Below are 27093 nucleotides of genomic sequence, written 5' to 3'. Positions count from 1 at the left end.
AAGTCTTGTGTGACATTCCCATCCCGCATTAGCTGTCAGCCAATTGTCACTGTCAGGTCTCCCATGGCTACAAAACGCTGAACCTGCTTCCCCTTGTCCTCAGAGAGTTTCTCAGATTCTGGTCCTGCTGCCAAATACTCTTGTCCCCCACAGTCTAACCCAAAGGCAATGAGGAATAAGGGAAGCTTTTCCCTGACCCAAGAACACACTGTGTCTGGCCAGGGAAGGATGTCTTGGGATTTGACATCATTTTACTTCTCCCTTAGGTAAAAGCGCAGACATGATCCCCCAGCCCAGCCGCCTCACAACACAGGATAAGGGGCCCGCTGAGGCCTCTTCTTCAAGACTGAGAGTAAAGCAAAGAGCAGGAGCTTGTGTCTTATAAGGAAGGGGATATACAGATAGGTTGAGAAATTTCCTGTTTAAATCTGTCCCTCTCTCTGCCCACCCAGCACCTGGAGACACAGTCCACAGACCCCTGGGTCTGTGCAGTGACCGGCCAATCCCCTGAGAAATTTCCCCTCCAGCAGCGGGGAAAATGAGACTTTGGCTCCATTCGGTTTTCATTCTAGCAGCTTTGGAAGGTAGTCTCCGCTCTTAAATGCATTGCAGAGAAAGGGGAGATATTGTATTCTTGTTCTCAGTACCATTTCTAAACGTGTCCTTATTCCCAGGTGCCCGGTCCCACGTCCAGCTGCTGGAGTCCAGAGGGGATGTGAAAAAGTTTGAAGACCCTCTCCGCTTCTCCTGCAAAGCCTCCGGGTTCACCTTCAGTGATTATGAAATGAATTGGGTCTGCCAGGCTCCTGGAAAGAGCCTGGAGTGGGTTGCCCACATTCAAGTCACCTCTACGTAGGACGCTGATTCCGTCAAAGGTGGATTCACCATCTCCAGAGACAATCCCAACAACATGGTTTATTTGCAAATGAGCAACTTGAAGACTGAGGACACCGCCTGGTATTGCTGTGCAAGGCGCACAGTGAACCAAAACCTACAAATGATCATACAGAAACACCAGCTGTGGATTCCCCCTTATCCCATGGGCTGCAAAGGGCTGCAGATCATAACCAATACCCCACTGGGCACAGGAATAGGAAGGGTCACCAGGCCCTGAGTAAAATCAGGTTTTATCTATATAAATACCAGACAATATTCCATCTTGTTGCCCATCGCTCCATAGTGGGTGTGATCTCTGATCAAGTATCAGACAATGTATTAAACTAAAGAGAGACCCTCCCAGCCTTTGCTCGATTTTTCTGGCCACCCACCCGAACCCAGCGCTCCATACACCTACCCAGGCCCCACACACTCCCTCCTTCCTGGTTTAAACCCCTTCAGGTCAATCCAGTGTATACAAAGCTGACAGCTCCCACTTCCTGGTTAAATATTGACAGTAGCACCTCAGACAAAAGAGCTGACTCACTGGGGACTCCCTTCCCGCCCCACCACCATGCTCTTTGCATTATGACACTTCATTTGACTGACTGGACTCTCACGTTGAGTTTTTGAACATACAGTTGAACTACAGTTTAGAGGACAGAGTCTTCCCTGCTCTAACTCAAGGGACTGGCCCAGGAAGTTGATTTGACACAAATGAAACCCACCTACAACCCCTCTAACACCTAAGGAATGTAAGAGCAAAGTGGGTGCAAATCATTCCTCCCTCCTCTTTGGACAGCTGGGAATGGCCTCATGAGGTTCACATCAAGGCAGAGTCGGGCCCCAGACCTTTTTAATTTAATTATTCACTATTCATATCACTTTTCACCAATTGCTTTCCTCTCCATGGCATCTTTTCTTCTATTGTCCTGACCCAATCTAACCCAGCAGTGAAAAAGTTGGACATGCGCTGTTGATGGATGTAAGATGAACCTCTACATCATGCTTTGGATCCAAAAGGCTTCCACGAAGACGTGGGAGTGGACACTTTACTCTTATACTTCCTATACCAACAGCTACTGGCCTACAACCCCGGGGGAGGGAGCAGGGAGGGGTCACAAGCTCCAAAGACAGCTCCATCTCTATTTACACATCAGCACTCTAAAGGACATGCACACAGAACAGTTAGCTCTCTCTCTCTCTCTCTCTCTCTCACACACACACACACACACATACAATATTCTTCCTGAAAGGCAGCAACTTTATAGTACTTTATTATTGTTCACAATCCAGACCCCCTAACACACCAGAACCAAAGGCAGAGAGAGACAAAGCAGGCTGCTCCTGAAGGGAGAGTGGCACAACCCATCCCCATCCTGATCTACCATGGCTCTTCGAAAAGTGACTGTTAAAAATCCAGATCACAAGCTTCCCTATGGAGCCCAACAGCCTGCATGCAGGAGAAGGAAACTCCTTTCAAACTCAAAATGAAGGCTTCAAACGTTACAGCAGTTTTCAATAAACCACAATGGACTATTGACACTTCTGCCTCCAAGGCTTCTAAACATTATGTGATTCTATTTATTCTGCCCCATCTCCATTAACATTAACATGTAAGTCCTGTCCACCTATGCATTAAGGCTACAGTTTATGGTATAAACTTTAGGGTTACGGCAAGACTTCAGGCCTCCGGGTAGGATTAAAATTTAGGATTAAGATTAGCTCTTGGTTTCGGGTTACAGTTCACGTTTATGGTTACAAATAGGGTTAGGATTTAGAGACAGATTATAAATTGGAGGTTCAGGTTACAGTTAAAGGTTAATGTAACATGTCATGATTAATATTAGGGCCAATTTTAGCATTACGGTCAGTTTATACATTTAAGGTTAGGGTTAGGGTAAATGTTAAAGATTAAGGTTATTTGTTACCCTTAGAAATAGGGACAGAGTACAAATTTAGGTTTGTGTTCAGGTACGTGTTGAATTTTGGGGATGGTTTTATCTTTATTGTTAGGTTTAGGTTGGGCTTTAGTGTTAGTTTCAAGGCTGTGATGGAGAATGAGGGCGGCTATTAAAAGTCAGGGTTAGAATTTACACTGACGGTTAGAATTCTCTTCAGGGAAGAAGTCAGGATTTAGGGATAGAACTAAGGTATTCCTTTAGCTTTCAGGTTCAGATCAATATAAAGGCTAAGGTGAGGGTTTATTATAAGGGTTAGGGTTAAATGTGGGAGTTAGGGAGAGGAGAAAGAAGATGCGAACTGGACTCCTTATAGACATATAGGAAGCTCTAATCCAGTGGTGCTCGCACCCCGACTGGGAGAGGGGGGTACCCCAGAGAAAAACTGCCGGCCCATCTCTCAGCCACACACAAAGAAACAGAGTTCGCTCTAGGAAATAATTGGAGTCTCTTTTAAGAAGAAAAGGAGTACTTGTGGCACCTTAGAGACTAACCAATTTATTGGAGCTTAAGCTTTCGTGAGCTACAGCTCACTTCATCGGATGCTGTAGCTCACGAAAGCTTATGCTCAGATAAATTGGTTAGTCTCTAAGATGCCACAAGTCCTCCTTTTCTTTTTGTGAATACAGACTAACAGGGCTGTTACTCTGAAACCTGTCTTTTAAGAAGGGAGATATGCAAATAGGGTGAGAGTTTCCTGTTTAAAGCTGTCTCTCTCACTTCCACAGCTGTAAGACTGACAATCTGCAGCCTCCTGTTTCTGGGCAGTCGCCAGACAACCCCCCTGAACACTCTCCTCTCCAAACACAGGGACAATGAGGCTTTGGTTGTGTCTCGTTCTCATTGAAGCAGCAGCATATGAAGGTATTTTCTCCCTTTCCATATCTTGTAGAGTCAGGAGACTGTTATTCTGTTGCCCTAGATACTAATTTTTCCCATAATTCATCTTTCTTCTCAGGTGTCCGGTCGCAGGTTCAGCTGGTGGAGTCCGGAGGGGATGTGAAGAAGCCCGGAGACTCTCTCCGCCTCTCCTGCAAAGCCTCCGGCTTCACCTTCAGCAGCTACTGGATGAGCTGGGTCCGCCCGCTCCCGGGAAGGGGTTGGAGTGGATCGCCGGGATTTACAGCACTAGCACAGACTGCAGTGACTCGGTAAAAGGGCGATTCACCGTCTCCAGAGATGACCCCAACAGCCTGCTGTACCTGCAAATGACCGGCCTGAAATCCGAGGACACCGCCCGGTATCACTGTGCGAGAGACACAGTGAGGGAATCCCCATGCTGCTAACACAAAAACTCCAGCTGCAGAATTGTGCTTCTCTTGTGCACCGCGTGGGGGCAGCACATCCACAAACAATCCAGCACGAGGCACAGTAACGGGATCGACAGAGGGAGTGAAGAAATATCTGTCAGCAGGTGCCCGACCTCTATACCCAGCTATGATCATGTGTCCATCAAAACGGGGGAGTCTTGAATAGTCACATGTCTGAATGTGGAACTTATCTGAAAACAGAGAAAAAATGCACAGCGCAGAGGAGGAATATTTGGGGTCTTGGTTGTTCAAGGTGTAATAACTGGGACTTGGACTTCAAAGATCCCTGAAAGTGCCAGGTGTCAAAATCCTATCGCAGTTTGTTGGGAAATAGGTACAAACGCTCTCAGCTTCCTTTGAAAAATAACAAAACGCAGCAATAGTTCTAACGTTCTCTTGAAAGGATACATCAGGTTCCAACCACCTCTGCCCTCAACACGAACACAGATTTTCACATGCTGCTGCCCTGGTCACTAGCCGGATACTCTTCTCTCGAAGGGCCTGACCCACAGTCCGCTAAAGCCAGTGGTGGGTCTTTCCATTCCCTTCAACAGATTGTAGCTCAGCCCTTACACCTGGAGGGGTGTGAGAGAATTCAAGGGAGCTCTTTGTGCACCAGTATGGTCAGATGGCCCCGCACTCGCTGGGCCCGGCCCAGACACAGAGTTAGCACCAGTCCGACTCCCTCCTTTAGAGCCATCGGCCAAATAACTCCGAGCATTTGGGGAAAGGGTTTGTCTCTCCTATAAGCAGTGAGATATGCAAATAAGGGTGAGAGTTTCCTGGTTAAATCTCAGGTTTCAGAGTAGCACCCGTGTTAGTCTGTATTCGCAAAAAGAAAAGGAGTACTTGTGGCACCTTAGAGACTAACCAATTTATTTGAGCATGAGCTTTCGTGAGCTACAGCTCACTTCATTGGATGCTCACAAAAGCTCATGCTCAAATAAATTGGTTAGTCTCTAAGGTGCCACAAGTACTCCTTTTCTTTCTGGTTATATCTGTCACTCTCTCTGCCCAGACCCCTGACTCTGTGCACTTACCAGCTAATCCCCCTCGAACACCAGGCTGGGACCCTCCTTGTCTTGCTCCACCCCCTTTTACAGCTTTGGCACAAGGTGGGAATCTTTTGTTTCTCTCTGGGTCCCCGTCCCCACCTTCTAAATGGAAAAGCACCAGGTTTAAGATGGATTCCAGGACCAGATGACATAGTCCCATGTCCTGTGAGACCCCTACTCTTTATTCTTCCAAGGCTGCCTGGCGTTACTCACAGGAACACAGGAAGGTTTAAAAGGAAACAGAGCCATTTACAACCAATTGTCCTGGTCAACGGGAGCCATCAAGATTCTAAACCACCATTAATGGCCCACACCTTGCATAATGACACTAGGCCTTTAGAGTAAGACTTCATATTTCTAGCTTCAGAGACAAGAATGATACAGTCATACAAATGGGATGAACACACTCAGTAGATCATAAGCTTTGTAATCGTACCTTACAAGAGACCTTTGGCATAAAGAAAATTCCAGTTACATCATATTCATCCTTAAAACATATTTTTGTAAAGCATATGGAGTGCAAAGTCTCAGCTGCCCACAGGGGATGCATTGCCTCATTTTCTGAAGCAGATGACAATGATTGGGGTCAGAGACAAGTGACTGGGAACAGTCATCATCATCACCACTTCCCCTTAGACCTCAGAGCGCTTTACAGGGAGGTCAGCACCATTATCCACATAGTGCAGGTCGCTCATAGAGTCATGGATTGCAAGGCCAGAATGGACCATGCTGAACATCTAATCAGACCTCCACAGGCCAGAGAACTTCCCCAAAAACAATCCTGTGGGCAGATCTTTTAGGGAAAAAACGTGCAGTCTTGGTTTAAAAATGGTCAGTGCTGGAGAACACACCACAACCATTGGTGAGTTGGTCCAATGGCCAGTTACTCTCATTAGATTTTTGCACCATATTTCCAGTCTGAATGGGTCTAGCTTCAACTTCCAGCCGTTTGTTCCTGTTATACCTTTTCTTTATCAGATCAAAGAGCCCAGGATTAAATCTTTGCTTCCCGTGGAGGAGCTGATCCAAAGTCAATGGCAGTCAAGGCCACGTCCCTTCTCAGTTCAGGGAGGTTTGGGTCTGAACGTTACACACTTTCTTCACCCATTCCTCAGAATCAAAGGGCAAGACATTTGATTGCTCAGGGAAGGAGTTTGTGTCTCTTATAAGGAGCAGGATATGCAAATAGGAGTGACACTTTCCTGTTTAAATCTGTCCCTCTCTCTGTCCAGGCTGCACCCAGAGAGACAATCCACAGCCCCCTGGGTCTGTGCACTTACCAGCCAATCCCCTGACAGCTTTTCCCTCCAACTCCAGGGAAAATGAAACTTTGGCTCCATTTAGTGTTCATTGTAGCAGCTCTGGGAGGTATCCTCTCCCCTGGAAAGCATTGGCGGGGCAAAGGAGCAGTCTATTATCGCTATTACGATTGATCTGATTGATAATATCTTTTTATTCCCTGGTGCCCAGTCTCAGTCTCTGATCCCAGAGTCACAAGCTTATGTGCAAAAGCCCAGAGACTCTCTCTGTATTTCCTGCAAACCCACCGGGTTCACCCTCAGCAGCTACTCAATGAGCTGGGTCAGACAGGCTCCTGGGAAGGGACTGGAGTGGAGTGCAGAGGGGAAATACACCCAACTTCAACTACCATCAGTGACGCACAGGGACGCTTCACCATCTCTAGGTACAACCCCAGCAACCTGCTGTATCTGCAAATGACTGGCCTGAAATACTGAGAGCAGAAAGCTATTAAGCCCAGAAGAAAAAACGAGGTGAAATGGCACAAACTTTGCCAACACACTGCAGAGGGCAGCAGTGAATTACAATGAAATACTGTTAGAGTAAACTATTTCAAGGACAAGTATTAAAGGGCATGTTTGTGCACAAAGCAGCAGGTAAATATTTAGGGATTTTTATGTTTATTAATAATATGAGAAAATATTCTTTCAGGTCTTGTACAGCCAATGACACTACGGAGAATGAAATGTAAAGTCAAATCAATGGGACTAAGAATTGTGCTTAAATGTAAAAGGTGTCCTGCACAGAGATGGGGTTAAGCAAATGCCTCAGTGCTTTCCTGAAGCAAGGCCTAAGAAATTGTTCTAGGGTCTAGATGAAAAATACTTGAAAATTATCCACTGAGCTCCTATGTCCATTAAATTATTGGGAATATGCCCAGCTCAGTAGAGGGGCAGGGGGAATCTCCCTCCGCACACTGCTCCTACCTGCAAGCACCACCCCCGCAGCTCCCATTTGTCGGGAGCCAATGGGAGCTGCAGGGGCAGTGCTTGCAGAGAGGGGCAACATGCGGAGCCATGTGCCGCCCCCCTCACCCCCACCCCAGGGGCCACAGGAGTGTGTTGGCCATTTCCAGGAGTAGTGTGGGGCCCAGGTAGGCAGGGAGCCTGCCTTAGCTGCTGGGGGTAAATGCTGCAATATACAATGCTGGTGCTTACCCAGGAGACCTCATGGGGGGCAATTTTATCATCTCTGGGACATTCCCATGAGGCTATTTTTTGTGGATGTGACACCTTGTCTCCGTACACTTCTAGGAGGAGTTCAAATACCTTTTCCACATCTTTCTTGTCTGCCATTGCCATGAGCTTAACCGTGGCCTTGGCCCTGGCCCTTGAGGTGTTCCTCTATGAAGTCCATATGATCCTCTTCAGGTACTCTTAGCACACGCAGAGTTGCCTTCACAGACTTGACTCACTCCTCTACTGTAATGTCTCCTGGTCTTCTTGGGAAGCCACCAAACTCTGTGACTTTCTGCTCCCATAGGACACAAATAGTAGGGGGTTTCTTTGCTTCTGCTGCCTGATGGTCTATTACTGCCTTAGCCAGTGATAAGGCTTCTCTCTGTTCCTTTCTAGCTTGTTGTAATGCCTCAGTTTGGTCTGATCATCTGCGCACATGTTCAGCAAAGTGGGCCCATAGTTCTTCAATTCCAGCCATTCTTGACCAGGGTTCTTGACCAGGCCTGGACAGTTCTGTCAGAACTCAACCAGGAAACCAATGGGGTGGACCCTGTGGATAGGATCCTGTTCGTGATGCCAATTATGTAAGCGGGGGAATGGTCCAGCTACTGTGGGGAACTTTCCTGGCTTTTACACTACCCGGGTGAAATGGGCTAGTGAAAGGATCTGAGTCCTCACTCCAACTACCTTTACCCCCTTAGCTCTGCCACACTCTGACTGACCCAGGCAATTCCAGCTCACACAGAGGACGGGACCCCCCTTGCCCAGTTTACAATCTGAGTGTAAATGGGAAGTGGAGTGGGAATGGAAATATAAACAGGGAGATAAATATCAACCGTGCATAATAATCTTCCTTCACTGTAGCCTGAATCCTCCTCGACTCTCCCCTAAAGAAAAACACCCAGAGACGCTGCTCTTGGCACACAAATGTCAGGGAGGCTTCACTGAAAAACTTAACTCTGTCCTCAGACTTGCCTCCCCCGCCCAGATTCTCCCACCTGCACCCACACGCGGGGCCCCAGACCTGCTCCAAAGCACGAGCCAGGCTTGCTCAGATCACGTTCCTAGTGCCATGGATCATGTCAATGTATCTGGTCACTACTTGGAAGGGAAAGGGGATTCCCTCCCAAATCCCTCCCAGCGCCATGGGAAATCTTCCCTCTCCAGAGGGGGGCCCAGACGAATGGATCCCTGGGACACGACCCGCCGCCACAAGACACTGGACACTGAGCCCCCTGACCGGACGTTGCATGTCCCTTATACTTGTGGTACCGGGCTCCAGAGCTGAGTCCCCCCAATCTCCAATATCAGGTCAAAAAAGACAGACCCTCAGATCCCATGCGAGGAAATACAGTCCCTGCAGGGAGCTGCTCATTCCTCCCAGGGTCCGAAAGGACCTGCTTCAGGGTCGGGCAGGAGACCCGGCACCCGCGGAAATGGAACAAAAACCTCCGGTCACTTTTAACCCTTCCTTTCCCGGGCAACGTATCTCCCCTTCCTGCCCAGAGCCTCACTGGGCCTGCGGTGCAGAGATCCCTCGCTTCATCTGTGAACTGGAATCCGGAGTGAGTCCTGTTCTGAATCACTCTCCCCTCGCAGACCTGGCACCTTGCCTCTCCCGGGCCCACCTCGGTGTCAGACTCACAGGCCAGCGTCGGTCAGCGTAAAGGGGACAAGTGCGTTGGGGTTTGCATCAGACCCAAGGGATGGAGCAAATTGCCCCTGGGGCCAAATCCTCCGCTAGTGTAAAGTCACTGCAACTGCTTTCACTAGACTCGAGTTACTCCTGATTTACACTAGGGATGTTTATGGCATTAATGCAGCAGAAGGTGATTAGTTAATTATAACCGATGTGGGGCCCCTCCCCGTGGCATCTCCGCCCTTCACAAACGTTTATTGCCTTTATCCCCACAACGCCGCTGTGAGGCCCGGGAACTATCACAGCCCCTGGTTCAAAAAGTGGGACTGAGGCAGAGAGAGATGGCGGCTGGGATATGGAAATGGGCCATTCAGAGTCCGGGTGGGGTTGTGGGGCAGACAGGGCCGGCTCTCGGTTTTGTGCTCCCCAAGCAAAAAAATTTTTGGCTGCTCCCCCTTTTTTTGGCTTTTACACATTTCCACTTTGCATTTTTTTTTGTTTTGACTGTTTAAAATTTTTAAAAAATGAAAACAGAATGTGTAGTTAGTGAAATAAAACAATTTCCTACTAGTGTACTCATTAACACCAGCGCCCCAGCAAAGGAGCTTCCACTCCCCCCCTTGGAGCCACCAAAGCCTGGCGAAAATGGAGAGATGGCCCAGCTGCTGCTTCCCCCATCCCCTGGGCCAGTGACCCTGCCAAAGAAGGAAATTCAGCTGGTTTGGCAAATCCATGCTGGCTCGTCCTCGACATCCACCAGGTGCTTACAAATGCATTGTTTAGTCATTTGTTCCAGGCCCTTTCCAGGATCGAAGTTGGGCTGACTGATGCTTCATTGGACCCCTTCCTGAAGATGGCAAATGTCAAACCTTTCTCCAGTCCTCTGGCACCTAACTGGAGGGAAGGAGCCACTGGTCCAGGGGCATCCAAAACCAGCCCCTGCAGTTGCTCATTTAAGACCCACAAAAGGGTACCTGGCCATGCACCTTCAGCCAAACTCCACCGACATGGAGCCTCGTGGAGCCCCCAGGGCTCGGAGGGCAGAGCTGAGTCCCGCAGTGCCAGAACAGCCGGGGAGCAGGGATGGTGCCCAGAGCCTGGGGGCGGGCTGGTGTCGAGACACCCGGGTCCCAATGCTGGACCAGTCCCAGGCGAGTCGGCCTGGCGGGGGGAAGCGGCTCTGGACGGGTCAGTCCCGAGTCCGGGGGCAGCTCTGTGCGCCAGGCCAGCTGTTTGCAGTGAAGTCTGGCTCAGCAGGGCCGGAGGAGGCCGCTCAGCCCCGTGCCACGGGCGGTGTCTCCTCCTCTCGGGGGTGGCCCCGGGCCCGGCCCCTCCCTCTGCCTCTGCAGCGGTGGCTCGCTGGCAGGGCCGGCTCTAGGTTTTTTGCCACCCCAAGCACGTAAGCTTGCTTTGCTGGTGCCTAGAGCTGGTCCTGGGGGCAGAGATCACCCAGCTCCGGAATAAACCCCACACCGCTGAGCATCAGGGGAAATGAAACTTTGGTTGTACCTGGTTCTCATTGAAGCATCTCCGGAAGGTCCATTCTCCTTTCCATGGGTTGGATGTACGGGGGAGGCGGGGGGTTATTGTGCTATTTCCCGAGGTCCTCTTGTTCCCCATAATTAATTGCTATTCCCGGGTGCCCGGTCCCAGACGCTGGTGGAGTCCGGAGGGGATGTGAAGAAGCCCGGAGACTCTCTCCGCCTCTCCTGCAAAGCCTCCGGGTTCCCCTTCAGCTGCTATGGGATGAGCTGGGTCCACCAGGCTCTTGGGAAGGGACCGCCAGCATTTACAGCACGAGCATAGACAACAGTGACTCGGTCAAAGGGCGATTCACCGTCTCCAGAGATGACCCCAACAGCCTGTTGTTCCTGCAGATGACCGGCCCAAAGCCCGAGGACCCCGCCCGGTCTCACTGAGCGAGAGACACAGCGAGGGGAATCCCGACAGGGCTCACACAAAAACCCGAGCGGCAGAACCGCCCTTCTCCCGTGCGCCGTGCGGGGGCAGCACTGCCACAAACAGCCCAGCCCTGGGCACAGGAACGGGACCTACAACCAGAGTGAAAAACAAATCCGTGCTCAGGTTTCAGAGCTCAATATCCATCTATAGAGCCATAGACTCCTGGGACTGGAGGGGACCTCGAGAGGTCATCTCCTCCCGCCCCCTGCACTCATGGCAGGATTCAGTATTCTCTAGACCATCCTTGACAGGTGTTTGTCCAAACTGCTCTTAAAAATCTTCCCTGATGGAGATTCCACAACCTCCCTGGAAATTTATTCCAGTGCTTAAGCACCCTGCCAGTTAGGATGTTTTTCCTAATGTCAAACCTCCCTTGATGCAATTTAAGCGCAATGCTTCTTGTCCTATCCTCAGAGGTTAAAGAGAGTAATTTGTCTCCCTCCTCCTTGTACTCCTCCTTTTACGTACTTGCAAACTGTTATCACATCCCAGCAACCAGATGAATGTAACACAAACCTCCCGTAAGTTTTAACCCTTCCGTTCCCGGGCAATGTCTCTCCCCTTCTTTCCCAGAGCCCTGCTGGGTGCAGAGATCCCTCGTTTCATCTGTGAACCCCAATCCGGAGTGAGTCCTGTTCTGAATCACTCTCCCCTCGGAGACCCGGTGCCTTGGCTCTCCTGGGGCCCGTCTCTGTGTCAGACTCACAGAACCCCTCCTGTCGGTGTACAGAAGACAAGAGCATTGAGGGATTGATCCAGTGCCTATCAGAGACAACGGGATTCATCCTCTTGCCCTCCTTCGGGTTTGTAACACACCCAACGGATGGAGCGAATTCCTCATGGGGCCAAATCTTCAGCTAGTGTAAAGTCTCTGCAACTGCTTTCACTAGACTCATAGATATTAAGGTCAGAAGGGACAATTATGATCATCTAGTCTGACCTCCTGCGCAATGCCGGCCACAGAATCTCACTCACCCACTCCTGCAATAAACCTCTCACCAATGTCTGAGCTATGGAAGTCCTCAAATCATAGTTTAAAAACTTCTAGGTGCAGAGACTCCTCCAGCAAGTGACCCGTGCCCCATTCTGCAGAGGAAGGTGAAAAACCCCCAGGGCCTCTTCCAATCTGATCTGGAAGAAAATTCCTTCCCGACCCCAAATATGGTGATCAGCTGAACCCTAAGCATGTGGGCAAGGTTCACCAGCCAGATACCCAGGAAAGAATTCTCTGTAGTAACTCAGATCCCACCCCATTTAACATCCCATCACAGGCCATTGGGCCTATTTACCATGAATGGTTAAAGATCAATTAATTGCCAAAATCATGTTATCCCATCATACCATCTCCTCCATAAACTTATCGAGTTTAATCTTGAAGCCAGATAGGTCTTTTGCTCCCACTGCTTCCCTTGGAAGGCTGTTCCAGAACTTCACTCCTCTGATGGTTAGAAACCTTCGACTAATTTCAAGTCTAAACTTCCTGATGGCCAGTTTATATCCATTTGTTCTTGTGTCCTTTGGTACTAAGCTTCAATAATTCCTCTCCCTCCCTGGTATTTATCCCTCTGATATATTTATAGAGAGCAATCCTATCTCCCCGCAGCCTTCTTTTGGTTAGGCTAAACAAGCCAAGCTCCTTGAGTCTCCTTTCATAAGACAGGTTTTCCATTCCTCGGATCATCCTAGTCGCCCTTCTCTGTACCTGTTCCAGTTTGAATTCATCCTTCTTAAACATGGGAGACCAGAACTGCACCCAGTATTCCAGATGAGGTCTCACCAGTGCCTTGTATAATGGTACTAACACCTCCTTATCTCTACTGGAAATACCTCGCCTGATGCATCCCAAGACCGCGTTAGCTTTTTTCACAGCCATGTCACATTGGCGACTCATAGTCATCCTGTGATCAACCAATACTCCAAGGTCCTTCTCCTCCTCCATTACTTCTAATTGATGCGTCCCCAGCTTATAACTAAAATTCTTGTTATTAATCCCTAAATGCATGACCTTACACTTCTCACTATTAAATTTCATCCTATTACTATTACTCCAGTTTACAAGGTCATCCAGATCCTCCTGTATGATATCCCGGTCCTTCTCTAAATTGGCAATACCTCCCAGCTTTGTATCATCTGCAAACTTTATTAGCACACTCCCACTTCTTGTGCCGAGGTCAGTAATAAAAACATTAAATAAGATTGGTCCCAAAACGGATCCCTGAGGAACTCCACTGGTAACGTCCCTCCAGCCTGACAGTTCACCTTTCAGTATGACCCACTGTAGTCTCCCCTTTAACCAAATTCCTTATCCACCTTTCAATTTTCATATTGATCCCCATCTTTTCCAGTTTAACTAATAATTCCCCATGTGGCACCGTATCAAATGCCTTACAGAAAACTAGGTAAATTAAATCCACTGAGTTTCCTTTGTCTAAAAAATCTGTTACTTTCTCAAAGAAGGAGATCAATTTGGTTTGGCACGATCTACCTTTTGTAAAACCATGTTGTCTTTTGTCCCAATTACCATTGACCTCAATGTCCTTAACTACTTTCTCCTTCAATTTTTTTCCCCAAGACCTTGCATACTACAGTTGTCAAACTAACAGGACTGTAATTACCTGGCTCACTTTCCCCCCCCCCTTCCTTAAAAATAGGAACTATGTTAGCAATTCTCCAGTCATATGGCACAACCCCTGAGTTTACAGATTCATTAAAAATTCTTGCTAATGGGCTTGCAATTCCATGTGCCAATTCCTTTAATATTCTTGGATGAAGATTATCTGGGCCCCCCGATTTAGTCCCATTAAGCTGTTTGAGTTTTGCTTCTACCTCAGATATGGTAATATCTACCTCCATATCCTCATTCCCATTTGTCATGCTACCATTATCCCTAAGATCCTCATTAGCCTCATTAAAGACTGAGGCAAAGTATTTGTTTAGATATTGGGCCATGCCTAGATTATCCTTAAACTCCACTTCATCCTCAGCGTTTAGCGGTCCCGCTTCTTCTTTCTTTGTTTTCTTTTTATATGGCTATAGAACCTTTTACTATTGGTTTTAATTCCCTTTGCAAGGTCCAACTCTATTTGACTTTTAGCCTTTCTCACTTTATCCCTACATGTTCTGGCCTCAGTAAGGTAGCTTTCCTTGCTGATCCCTCCCATCTTCCACTCCTTGTAGGCTTTCTGCTTTTTCTTAATCACCTCTCTGAGATGTTTGCTCATCCAGCTTGGTCCTGCCTATGAATTTTTTCCCCTTTCTTGGGATGCAGGCTTCTGATAGCTTCTGCAGCTTTGACTTAAAGTAATCCCAGGCCTCCTCTGCCTTTAGATCCATAAATTCTTCAGTCCAATCCACTTCCCTAACTAATTTCCTTAATTTTTGAAAGTCAGCCCTTTTGAAATCAGAAACCCTAGTTGCAGAGGAATCCATCAGCTATTGCATCTCGGAGAATCTGAGCCCTATTATTAATAGCACTTGTCCTCCAGTCTATATCTGGGAAGTTAAAGTCTCCTATGATCACGCAGTTTCCATTAGTATTTACTTCATTAAAAACATTAAAGAGGGCTCTATCCATATCCAAATTAGATCCTGGCGGTCTATAGCACACCCCAAACACGATCCCAGGGGAGGCTCTAGTAGTTTTCTTTCCCAATGTAATTTTTTCCCAGACAGACTCTGTCTTATCCATCCCATCGCTTCTTATTTCTTTACATTCTACCTCATCCTTGATAGACAATGCTACTCCACCGCCTTTGCCTTTATTTCTGTCTTTCCTAAACAGCACATACCCTTCAATAGCGGTAGTCCAGTCATGACGACTATTCCACCCTGTTTCTGTTCTCCCCGTAATATCTGGTTTCACTTCCTGCACCGGTAGCTCTAGTTCCTCCATTTTGTTACCCAGGCTCCTCGCATTGGTGTGCAAACATCTTAATTTTTGCTGTTTGGCCTCGCTCACATTCTTTACCCGATTAGGCACGGTCATTCTACAGCCAGTGTGACCTATTAGACTGGTACCCACACTGCCCTTCCTCCTTGTGTCCATTCTCCTACCCACGGCTGTACCCTTTCTTACTTTGTTGTTTTCTTCCCTCTCAACGTTAAAATCCGGCATGGAAATTACCTGGACATCCCCCAACCAACCATCTCCCACAAACTTCTAGTTTAAAGCTCTCTTAATTAGTTATGCCAGCCTCCATCCTAGAAGTCTATTTCCTTCCCTACTCAGATGAAGTCCATCCCGAGAGAACTGTCCTCTGTCCACGAATGCCTCCCAGTGGCCATACATCCCAAAGCCCTCCTTACAGCACCACTGCCTGAGCCATCTGTTGATAGTCATAATCTTGTCACACCTTTGTTGCCCTTCTCTAGGAACAGGCAGAATCCCACTGAAGATCACCTGAGCCTCGATTTCCTTAAGCGTCTTCCCCAGCCTGACATAGTCTCCCTTGATATGTTCCAGCGAGAATCTATCGGTATCATTTATTCCCACATGAAGGACGATCAGCGGATTCTTTCCCGCTCCCTTTAGGATCCTCTTCAACTAGACTTGAGTTACTCCTGATTTACACTCACTGGGGATCTGGCTATAACCGTGCCTTGGTGGGTCACATCTGAGAATACCAAATTCAGGACAAACTGCTGAGAAATAGGGAACATACACCCTAAAACTGGTAGTTATTATCTCATAAGATATACCAAACCAGCAACAAAAGTAAACTGATGTTTCACTACACTAGCTGACAAGAAGTCAGAAAAGCAGTTTCCTTAGCTTTTCCAGTGCTTGTATCACCACCAAAACCACTAGACTTAAAGATGAGTGGTTCTTTAAAACAATTTCATCAAATAAAATCCAGATAACGTCACACCCCCAACGCAAAATTGATGCAGGAAGGGGTGTCCCAGGCACTGCTGAATGCATCATTGGATCTTCCCATTCTTAGTTCTGTATTACTACAGCTTCTAGCCCAAGAGTAGAAGTGTTAGTGTACAACAGAAATCATAGAATCATAGAAGATCAGGGTTGGAAGAGCCCTCAGGAGGTCATCTAGTCCAATCCCCTGCTCAAAGCAGGACCAACACCAACTCAATCATCCCAGCCAAGGCTTTGTCAAGCCGGGCCTTAAAAACGTTTAAGGATGGAGATTCCACCACCTCCCTAGGTAACCCATTCCAGTGCTTCACCACCCTCCTAGTGACACAGTGTTTCCTTATATCCAACCTAAACCTCCCGCACTGCAACTTGAGACCATTGCTTCTTGTTCTGTCATCTGCCACTACTGAGAACAGCCTAGCTCCATCCTCTTTGGAACCCCCCTTCAGGTAGCTGAAGGCTGCTATCAAATCCCTCCTCACTCTTATCTTCTGCAGACTAAATAACCCCAGTTGCCTCAGCCTCTCCTCGTAAGTCATGTGCCCCAGCCCCTTAATCATTTTCATTGCCCTCCGCTGGACTCGCTCCAATTTGTCCACATGCCTTCTGTAGTGGGGGGAAGAAAACTGGACGTAATACTCCATGTGTGGCCTCACCAGTGCCAAATAGAGGGGAATAATCACTTCCGTCGATCTGTTGGCAATGCTCCTACTAATACAGCCCAACTTGCCGTTGGCCTTCTTGGCAACGAGGGCACGCTGCTGACTCATATCCAGCTTCTCATCCACTATAATCCCCAGGTATTTCTCTGCAGAACTGCTGCTTAGCCAGTTGGTCCCCAGCCTGTAACAGTGCATGGGACTCTTCCTTCTGAAGTACAGGACTCTGCACTTGTCCTTGTTGAACCTTATCAGATTTATTTTGGCACAATCCTCTAATTTGTCTAGGCCACTCTGGACCCTATCCCTACCCTCCAGTGTATCTACCTCTCCCCACAACTTAGTGTCATCTGAGAACTTGCAGAGGGTGCAATCCATCCCATCATCCAGATCATTGATAAAGATGTTGAACAAAACTGGTCCCATGACTGACCCCTGGGGCACTCTGCTTGATACCGGCTGCCAACTAGACATCAAGACATTGATCATTACCCACTGAGCCCGACAACCTAGCCAGCTTTCTATCCACCTTATAGTCCATTCATCCAAGCCATACTTTTTTAACTTGCCTGCAAGAATACTGTGGGAGACCGTATCAAAAGCTTTGCTAAAGTCAAGATATATCACATCCACTGCTTTCCCCATATTCACAGAGCCAGTTATCTCATTATAGAAGGCAATCAGGTTGGTCAGGCATGACTTCCCCTTGGTTAATCCATGTTGGCTGTTTCTGATCACCTTCCTCTCCTCCAAGTTCTTCAAAATGGATTCCTTGAGGACCTGCTCCATGATTTTGCCAGGGACTGAAGTGAGGCTGACCTGTCTGTAGTTCCCTGGGTTCTCTTTCTTCCCTTTTTAAAATGTGGGCACTATATTTGCCTTTTTCCAATCGCCCGGGACCTTCCCCTATTGCCACAAATTTTCAAAGAGAATGGCCAATGGCTCTGCAATCACATCAGCCAACTCCCCCAGCACCCTCGGATGTATTAGATCTGGACCCGGGGACTTCTGCATGTCCAGCTTTTCTAAATAGTCCTTAACCTGTTCTTTCACCAGTGAGGGCTGCTCACCCACTTCCCATACTGTGTTGCCCAGTGCAGCATTCTGGGAGCTGACCATATTTGTGAAGACCCAGGCAAAAAAAGCATTGAGTACTTCAGCTTTTTCCACATCATCTGTCACTGTGTTGCCTCCCCCATTCAGGAAGGGTCCCATACATCCTTGACCTTCTTCTTGTTCCTAACATAGGAACCCTTCTTTGTTCCCCTTCGCATCCCTTGCTAGCTGCAACTCCAATTGTGCCTTAGCCTTCCTGATTACTCCCCTACATTGCTCTAGCAATATTTTTATACTCCTCCCTCATCATCTGTCCAAATTTCCACTTCTTGTAAGTTTCCTTTTTGCTTTTAAGCTCCCCGAAGATTTCACTGTGAAGCCAAGCTGGTCACCTGCCATATTTGCTATTCTTTCTGCACATCGGGATGGTTTGTTCCTGCGCCTCACTAAGGCTTCTTTAAAATACAGCCAGCTCTCCTGGCCTCCTTTCCCCCTCATATTAGCCTCCCAGGAGATCCTTAAGTTCCTTAAGGGAGTCTAAGTCTGCTTTTCTGAAGTCCAAGGTCCGTATTTTGCTACTCTCCTTTCTTCCTTTTGTGAGGATCCTGAACTCGACCATCTCATGGTCACTGCTGCCTACGTTGCCTCCCAATTCTACTTCCCCTACCAATTCTTCCCTGTTTGTGAGCAGCAGGTGAAGAGGAGCACGGCCCCTAGTCGGTTGCTCCAGCACTTGTACCAGGAAGTTGTCCCCAACACTCTCCAAAAACTTCCAGGATTGTCTGTGCACTGCAGTATTGCTCTCCCAGCAGATGTTAGGGTGATTGAAGTCCCCCAGTAGTACCAGGGCCTGTAATCTGGAAACTTCAGTTAGTTGTCTGAAGAAAGCCTCCTCTACCTCATCCTTCTGATCCAGTGGTCTATAGCACACGCCCACCACGACGTCACCCTTGTTGCTCTCGCCTCTAAACTTAACCCAAAGACTCTCAACAGGCTTTTCTCCATTTTCAAACTGGAGCTCTGAGCATACAATGCAACTCTTACATACAATGCAACTCCTCCACCTTTCCTCCCCGCCTGTCCTTCCTGAACAGTTTATACCCATCCGTGACACTGCTCCAGTCATGTGAACTGCCCCACCAAGTCTCTGTTATTCCAATCACATCATAGTTCCTTGATTGTGCCAGGACTTCCAATTCTTCCTGCTTGTTTCCCAGGCTTCTTGCTTTCCTGTACATGCACCTAAGATAATTAGCCAAATGGCTTATTAAAATCATGTTTGACTAAAACAGGATGTTTCTTTGTAAGGTTCATTATGGAAGTAACGAGGTGATTGAATTTCTTTACAAACCCAAGGTAAAACTTGGTTAGATCAATAGTGGATTGGATCTGCTCTTGCAGCATGATTCCTGTATGTTTCATGTGATCTTGCCCTAAGCTAATGAAAATAGCTAATTTATTTATACAAGTTCTGGCAAATGTTTGGAACCCAATTCATATCAAGTCAATGTAGATATTAATGTTCTCCAAAGTGTAGTGTAGGAATCTTGGCATTTAGTCATGGAAGCAAGATGGTAACATGCCTCAGTTTCCCTTTTCATACAGCACATTAGGTCTGCAATGTCTTTTCTCCTGTGTACAGTTTCAAGACTAGTTACAGGCACTACCTGTGAAATATCAATATCACAAGGTCTTTTAACACAAAGTGTGCTCTTATGTATCACTTCCAACATGTTCAAAGGTTTTTCCAAAAGATTAGGCACGTTGTACATTTTCACAGTTTTTGGTATCAGCAAAACATTAGTCACAAGCATTAACATTAGCATTAATATGAACATTAAATTAATTACAAGTGTACGTTTCCAATCATTTTTGTCATGCCACGCCTTTGGCTCAGTACCATTGGGGTTTTGGCATTTTAGGGTTAACCGGTGGCTTTTATTTGAAAGGTTTAGTCTTTCCCTTCCTCCCCTGTTCTGGGGGGAGGGGGAAGGGGAGGGGGGGAGGCGGGTGTCAAAATCTGAGCTCTTTTGTGTAACAGAATCCGTTGTCTGCCTGGGTGTGTCCTCTTTGCTGAGGCCTGTGGGCAAGTCTTTCTCCCCCTGTCTGTCAGGCAATTTGCATCAGCACAGACACTAATTTGTTGGCTGGTTTTCAGATCCTTAACTAATAACAATTCCAAGGCTGGACTCTGTCTTAAAGAGATACCATCCATTTTCACTAGCATGTTAGACCCAAGGTTCTTTTGTCCTTCCATTACCAACCTCTGCTTCCACATGAATCAGATGTTAGGTTCACTAAGAGACCGAAAGATATATCTAAAGTATTTAGAGATGAAATTTTGCCTGCTATCCCCTGTGTTCTCAAGAGATTAACTTCACCGCTGTCTTGGTCTGTAGATTCAGCTACGCAGTCTTCTCTCCGAACCTGAGACACAGACTCTTCCCTCCAAGAGTCAACATGGTGACATTCCTGTTCCAACAACATTGTTTCCCCAACAGGCTGGCCAAGCTCAGTCACTTGGTTATAGGGCTGTTCAACATCCCAAACAATTTTTATTCCATCTGAGACCTTTTTGGCTATCCACACTGGATTTTTCAAAATCGAGGTCATGGATCCATACATATCTGAAAGACTCTGGCAGTTAGGAACTGAAAGTCCCTTAATCAAATCACTTCCACACCTCTCAGTTACAGCAAACTGCTCACAAAATCTACCATGGCAAAAACTACCATGAGGATTCTTCTCCTTAGGAGCTTCTTTAAGCAACAATTCCCCTTTATCTTGCTCCACAGACGCATTGCTCTGCTGAGCCACAACCAACTCCTTCTGAATTTCATTTAAACCCAGAATCACCTCTGGCCCATCTAGAGGATTTTTATACAACCCCCTTTCAGGCAAGCTGCTAGACTCCATAGTTAAAAGGTTAGAGGCGCTCTCTTTCCCTTTGCAGCCCTTCTTGCTGGCAACACTGCAAGTTACCAAGCTCAACACACACAAGCTTTGGAATTATTTCCTTCGTGTTAAAATTTTCCACACTGTCAGTGGGTAGCACAGTCAAATCATCTTCATGCTCTCCTGGTGCCCTGGTCATGATATCAACCTGGTTAAACAGAGTTGCCAGACCCCCAGCAACACACAGCAACAGGCAAAATAGAAGGACCAGAATCGCCTGGTCCCTTGTTAAGACACTAGCTGGACACTATGTTATGACACTAGCTCCTATCTATCTATCTATCCCCATCCACCCCCTCTATCTATCTATCTATCTATCTATCTATCCTTATTTCTCTAGTTACGGGTCTTCCTCCTTGTCTTCGATCCCCAGCCCCAGACAGTGTGACCACTCGGGGAAGGAGTTGCTGTTTCTTATAAGGAAGTGGATATGGAAATAAAGGTGTCAGTTTCCTGTTTAAATCTGAGCCTCTCTCTGGCCCGGCTACACCCAGATTCACAATCCACGGCCTCCCTGTGTCTGTCCATTTACCAGCCAATCCGGTGAGAACTTTCCTCTCCAACACCAGGGAAAATGAGGCTTTGGCTCCACTTTTTTCTCATTATAGCAGCTTTGGAAAGTAATTTCTCCCCCGAAATGCATTGCAGCGGCAGAGGAATATTGCATTATTGCTATGGGTACTCATATAATTTATAACATGGTTTATTCTCAGGTGTCCAGTCGCAGGTCCAGCTGGTGGAGTCTGGAGGGGATGTGAAGAAGCCCGGAGACTCTCTCCGCCTCTCCTGCAAAGCCTCCGGGTTCACCTTCAGCAGCTACGGGATGAACTGGGTCCGCCAGGCTCCCGGGAAGGGATTAAAATGGGTCGCTTATATCAGCAGCGGTGGGAGTCCTGTACGCTACCTCGATTCAGTGAAAGGGCGATTCACTATCTCCAGGGATGACTCCAAGAGTGAGCTGTATCTGCAAATGACCGTCCTGAAGCTCGAGGACACCACCCGGTATCACTGTGCGAGAGACACAGTGAGGGAAGCCGGTCTCAACTCAGACAAAAGGCTTCCCCTGCAGTAATGAGAGAAGTAGTTTGGTGTTGGGGGCGCCCAAGGCCTCTAAGTGAAAATGAGATCAGTTCTGGGAAAGGGGCTAGTAACAACAAACCCTTTTTATTCTTATTATTGTTCCTCCTCCTTAATTTTACCGCAGGTGAAGGAGTTGACACCTTTCCACAAAGACAGAACGTTCTTTTTTGGGACCCTTCCTCCTTCTTTCCTCTGCCGGGGACAAATTCTGAACCCACCCCCAGTCTCCCGGATAGTCACAGATGCATAGACTTCCAAGCCGGAAAGGAGCAGTATGATAAACTAGTTTGACCTCCGGCATAACACAGGCCATAGAGCCTCAACCTGGTTCATTCGGGTTCAGTCTCGCACCCTCTTAGTATCAGCACGGTCAGTGACACATTCGAGCAGAAGGACCCTGAACTCTCAGATTTGGGAACCAGTCTACACCAACTTTTGTTTGTTTGATTGATTTTTCCCCTTTGGTTAGTTGAATACTTTTCCCACCAAAGCTGGCTTTTCTGGCACAAGAAACATTTTCCTAGGAGAAAACAAATCCGGGGTTAAACGAATAAATAAATAACTCCAAAACTATTCATTTTCTGGTTTAAATGGCAATACAAGAAGGGGGTCAGTGAGAGAAAGAGAGGGAAGGCTGCAGAGGCCCCTTCTCCCGTCCGCCACCAGGGGCTGCAATGAGCAAAGAGCACAGCCCAACCTGGGGGACAAGACGGAAAAGGGGCACCGGAGGTTGAGAAACATCATTTTCCAACTCTGCACCTACAGAAACTGCTGCTTTGGACATAGGACCCGCCGGTGCCCTTTGACTCCGCCTCGCCTGTAAAGTCTCCGGGTTCCACTTCAGCGCTGGGTCCGTCTGGAGCGGGTCTCCAGGGCAGAGTACACGGGAAAGAGTTCACACGACACCGATTCAGCGAAACAAGGGCCATTCATTGCCTCCCGAGACAATCCCAACAACCGGCTGTATTTACAAACCAGCAGCCGGAGACCCGAGGACACAGGCCGGAATCACTGTGTGAGAGACTAGACCAGAGTCACAAAGGCCATCACCAAAACCAACGGTGGGTTCACACCGCGTCTGGGTTTTAAAATGGGCAAATCTAAGAAAAGACAGGAATGAACCCCAATAGTCAACGTTATGCCAAAGGCACCGATTTGTGCTCAGTTTTATTTTACAGAATGGAGAAGCTGAAATATTTAGAATTTGATTGAACGTCCCGAGGACTGTATAAAATCGTTTCATGTTCTATATTCCTTTGCTTCTTGCAGGGATCATTGCTCTGGAGCTACCAATGCAGGAAATATAAGCAGTAATGAAGCACATAAAGTTCAGTGACAAATGCCCCTAAGGAATGTTATCATTGTTGGAGACATTTGTCTATCTATCTATCTATCTACCTACCCAGTGTGTGTGAATGAGTTTGGGGATATGAAAGGGAACATGAGTGGTAATGGGAATGGAAATCTGTGTTTCAGTGTGAATGCTTATACTTGTCTGAATGGAAGTGGGAATGGAAATAGTTTTGTTCTTTTTGTTGTTATCCCTCAATATTACATCACGGGGATGTTGTGAAAACACGTAGCGTTCCTATCACACAAGTTCTTTAAACACAACCAGGAGAAAACTTCTGTCTGCACTTTATTGCTAATTAATAATTAACGAAGTAAATGATCTTGATGATGATGCTCAGCGGTGATGGATTTGGTGCTGGTTGTGGTCCCAGTGCCCAGGGTCTCCAGAAGCCGGGAGTGGGCGACAGGGGGTGGATCACTCGGTGATTCCCTGTTCTGTTCGTTCCCTCTGGGGCACCTGGCGTTGGCCACTGCCGGGAGACAAGATAGCGGACTAGACGGACCTTTGGTCTCACCCGGTCTGGCCGTTTTATGTTCTTAATTATAGTCTAGGATCCCATAGTCCTAGGCACGGTAAAAACACAGACCATAAAACTTCTCTCAGTCCCACCGAGTTTGCAATCCGAGTGTAAATGGGAAGTGGAGTGTGACTGGGAACAGGAATATAAACAGGAATATAAATATCAACAGTGGATCATAATCTTCCTTCACTGTTGCCTGAATCCTCGACTCCCCCCTCAAGAAAACTTCTCAGACACGCCACTCTCGGCCCTCTAACGTCAGAGAGGCTCCGCTGCAAAACCTTAGCTCTGTCCTCAGACTCTCCCCCCGCCCAGCTTCTCCCACCTGCACCCACAGGCGGGTCCCCAGACCTGGTCCAAACCACGGGCCAGGCTTGCTAAGGTTACATTCCTTGTGTCATGGATCATGTCAATGTATCTGGTCACTACTGGGAAGGGAAAGGGGCTTCCCTCCAAAATCCCTCCCGGCGTCATGGGAAATCTTCCCTCTCCAGTGGGGGCCCAGACGAATGGATCCCTGGGACACGACCCCCCGCCACCAGACACTGACCCCACTGACCGGACATTGCATATCCCTTGTGCGCGTGGAACGGGGCTTCAGAGCTGATAATACCCACCCATCCCCCCCAAATCCACAATATCACATTACAGTAGTCAGGCCCTTAGTTCCTATGTGAGGAAATACAGTCACTGCAGGGAGCTGTTCATTCCTCCCAGGTGTGCAAAAGTATGAGGGGGACCCCAGCACCCTGTGCCCGGCTCTGCACAGACACTCCGGACGGGACACTCTGACTCCTGCAGCCGGAGCCCTGGGGCGAGTCAATCCGATCACCGGCAGCAGGAGTTTGTGTCTCTTATAAAGCGGGGCATGCAAATGAGGGAGACAGTTTCCTGTTTAAATCTCTGAGTCTCTCTCCCCAGGCTGCAGCCGGAGACACAATCCGCAGCCCCCTGGCTCTGTGCAGTCACCAGCCAGTCCCCTGAGAACTTTCCCCTCCAGCACCCGGCAAAATGGGATTTTTGCTCCTTGTCATTGTCGCTGTAGCCGCTTTGGAAGGTATTTTCCTCCTCTGAAGACCTGGCAGAGTTTGAAGAATATTGTGTTCTCGCTCTTTTTATACCGATATTAATGACCTGTCTTTATTCCCAGGTGTCCGGTCCCAGACGCTGGTGGAGTCCGGAGGGGGTGTGAAAAAGCCCGGAGACTCTCTCCGCCTCTCCTGCAAAGCCTCCGGCTTCACCTTCAGCAGCTACGACATGAGCTGGGTCCGCCAGGCTCCCGGGAAAGGATTAGAATGGGTCGCTGCTATAAGCTATGATGGGAGTACTACATACTACCTTGATTCAGTGAAAGGGCGATTCACCATCTCCAGGGATAACTCCAAGAGTGAGCTGTATCTGCAAATGACCGGCCTGAAGCCCGAGGACACCGCCCGCTATTACTGTGCGGGAGACACAGTGAAACGAAACCGGTTTGTGATCGTACAAAAACCCAGGCTGCGGAATCGCCCTTCTCCCGGCGGCCGCGCGGGGGCAGCAGCGACACCCCCCGCTTCGGGCTGGGGCAGGAGACCCGGCACCCGGGGGAACAGAACACAAATCTCCCTCCAGTTTTAACCCTTCCATTCCCGGACTCTGAATGGCCCATTTCCCTACCCCAGAGATGGAGGTCGGGGTGTGAAAATGGGCCATTCAGGGTCCGGGCGAGGCTGGGGGGCAGAGATCACCCGGCCCCGGAATAAACCCCGCTCCCCTGCGCCTGGGGATGTGGCACTGCCGGGACTTTCCAAAGAGACTCGAGCATTTTTTCCAATCCATTTGACAGCTGGAAATCACAGCCCCTGTGTAAACGGTGCAGCTCAGGATCCTGCCCCCAATACAGTGCCCCCATGTCACAGAGTCACCATGGAGATAAAAGCCCCCCCCTCAGCCCCGATGGCATCACTCAGCCCAGCGCTGGCCTGCCGGGCACTGGGGACAGTCAGGGGGCTAAGGGCTGTGGACAGGGACACGGTGGGATTTAATGGGGTCGCTCAGAGGGAGGCGGCTGCCGAGGGAGAAGCAGAGGCCTGTGCAGAGCAGGAGGGTCACAGAGCGCAGCTCCCACTGACTGAGATTCACCATCTCCAGAGACAATCCCAACAACCTGCTGCATCTGAAAATGACCGGCCTGAAGCCCAAAGGCACCGCCCGCTACCACTCTCGGTTCCCGGGCAATGTCTCTCCCCTTCCTGCCCAGAGCCCTGCTGAACTGCGGTGCAGAGACCCCTCGCTTCACCTGTGAACTGCAATCCGGAGTGAGTCCTGTTCTGAGTCGCTCTCCCCTCGGAGACCTGGCACGTTGGCTCTCCCGGGTCCCATCCCTGGGTGTGTGGGAAAGACCCCAGGAATGTTCATACCGAGACTCAAGCTATAGCCACTAGATTATTCTTCCGTCCCCTGGCTGGGGGAATAAACAAGGAGTCTTTACACTGGTGCCTGTTGTAGATCCTAGATGGGGAAGAGAAATTTGATAACGGGCTCTTCAGTCTGGCAGACAAAGGGTACAACAGGATCCGATGCTGGAAGCTGAAGCTAGATAATGTCCAGCTGGAAAGAAGGTGATTTTTTAAAAGACATTGAGGTGAATTAACCATTGGAACAACTGATCAAGAGTCATGGTGGATTCTCCGTCACGAGCAACTATCGTCTCTATGATTCTGTGTCTTTTAGAAAATAAACAAATGCAAAATCCATCAAGGGAGATTTAGGTTAGATATGGGGGGGGGGGGGGGGGAAGAGGACTTCCTAAGGATAAGCAGATCTAACTATCCGCATTGGAACCGGTTAACTAGGGAGGTTGTGAAATCCCCATCACTGGAGGTTTTTAAGAACAGATGAGGAAAGGTTCCACCAGGGGTGGTCTCGGTATATCTAATCCTGCCTCGGTGCAGGGGGGTCGGCTCACTGACCTCTTGCACTCCCTCTTCCAGCCCTACCTTTCTAGGATTCTCTGAATTTCTTGTACTCTGTGACTAAAGCAGAAGGCAGTCAGAGTACTTCACTTTCTGTAGGGACTTCCTCCAGCACAGGATCCCATTAGGGTATTTGTAATGAAGTGAATCACTGTAGGATCCCATATCTCTAGCACAAGGATACACACCGGCATCTTCAGTTTTCAGGCTGCTGATGTGCAAATGCACCAGGTTACCTGAGGCGTCTCTGGAGATGGTGAATTGCCCTTTCCCTGAGTCCAGGTAATATGGGGTACCTGCACTATCTATGCTGGAGACCCACTCCAGTCCCTTCCCAGGAACATGACGGATCCAATCCAGGC

The 27093-nt window shown here is 48.3% G+C and overlaps 1 pseudogene and 1 gene segment (V, D, J or C); both read left to right on the top strand.

Moving 5' to 3' along the window:
- Positions 1-460: 460 nt before the first annotated feature.
- On the top strand, positions 461-26381 carry LOC119567989. The segment is given in 4 exon segments: positions 461-490; positions 24741-24834; positions 24928-25259; positions 26265-26381. Coding segments are annotated over 3 exon segments (495 nt in total).
- LOC119567987 lies at positions 502-11237 on the top strand (annotated as a pseudogene).
- Positions 26382-27093: the final 712 nt, after the last annotated feature.

This window comes from Chelonia mydas, chromosome 13 (assembly GCF_015237465.2).
Source record: "Chelonia mydas isolate rCheMyd1 chromosome 13, rCheMyd1.pri.v2, whole genome shotgun sequence".
Taxonomy (NCBI): Eukaryota; Metazoa; Chordata; order Testudines; family Cheloniidae; genus Chelonia; species Chelonia mydas.
Note: the sequence above shows the minus strand (reverse complement) of the source record. Positions and strands in the feature narration are given on the sequence as shown.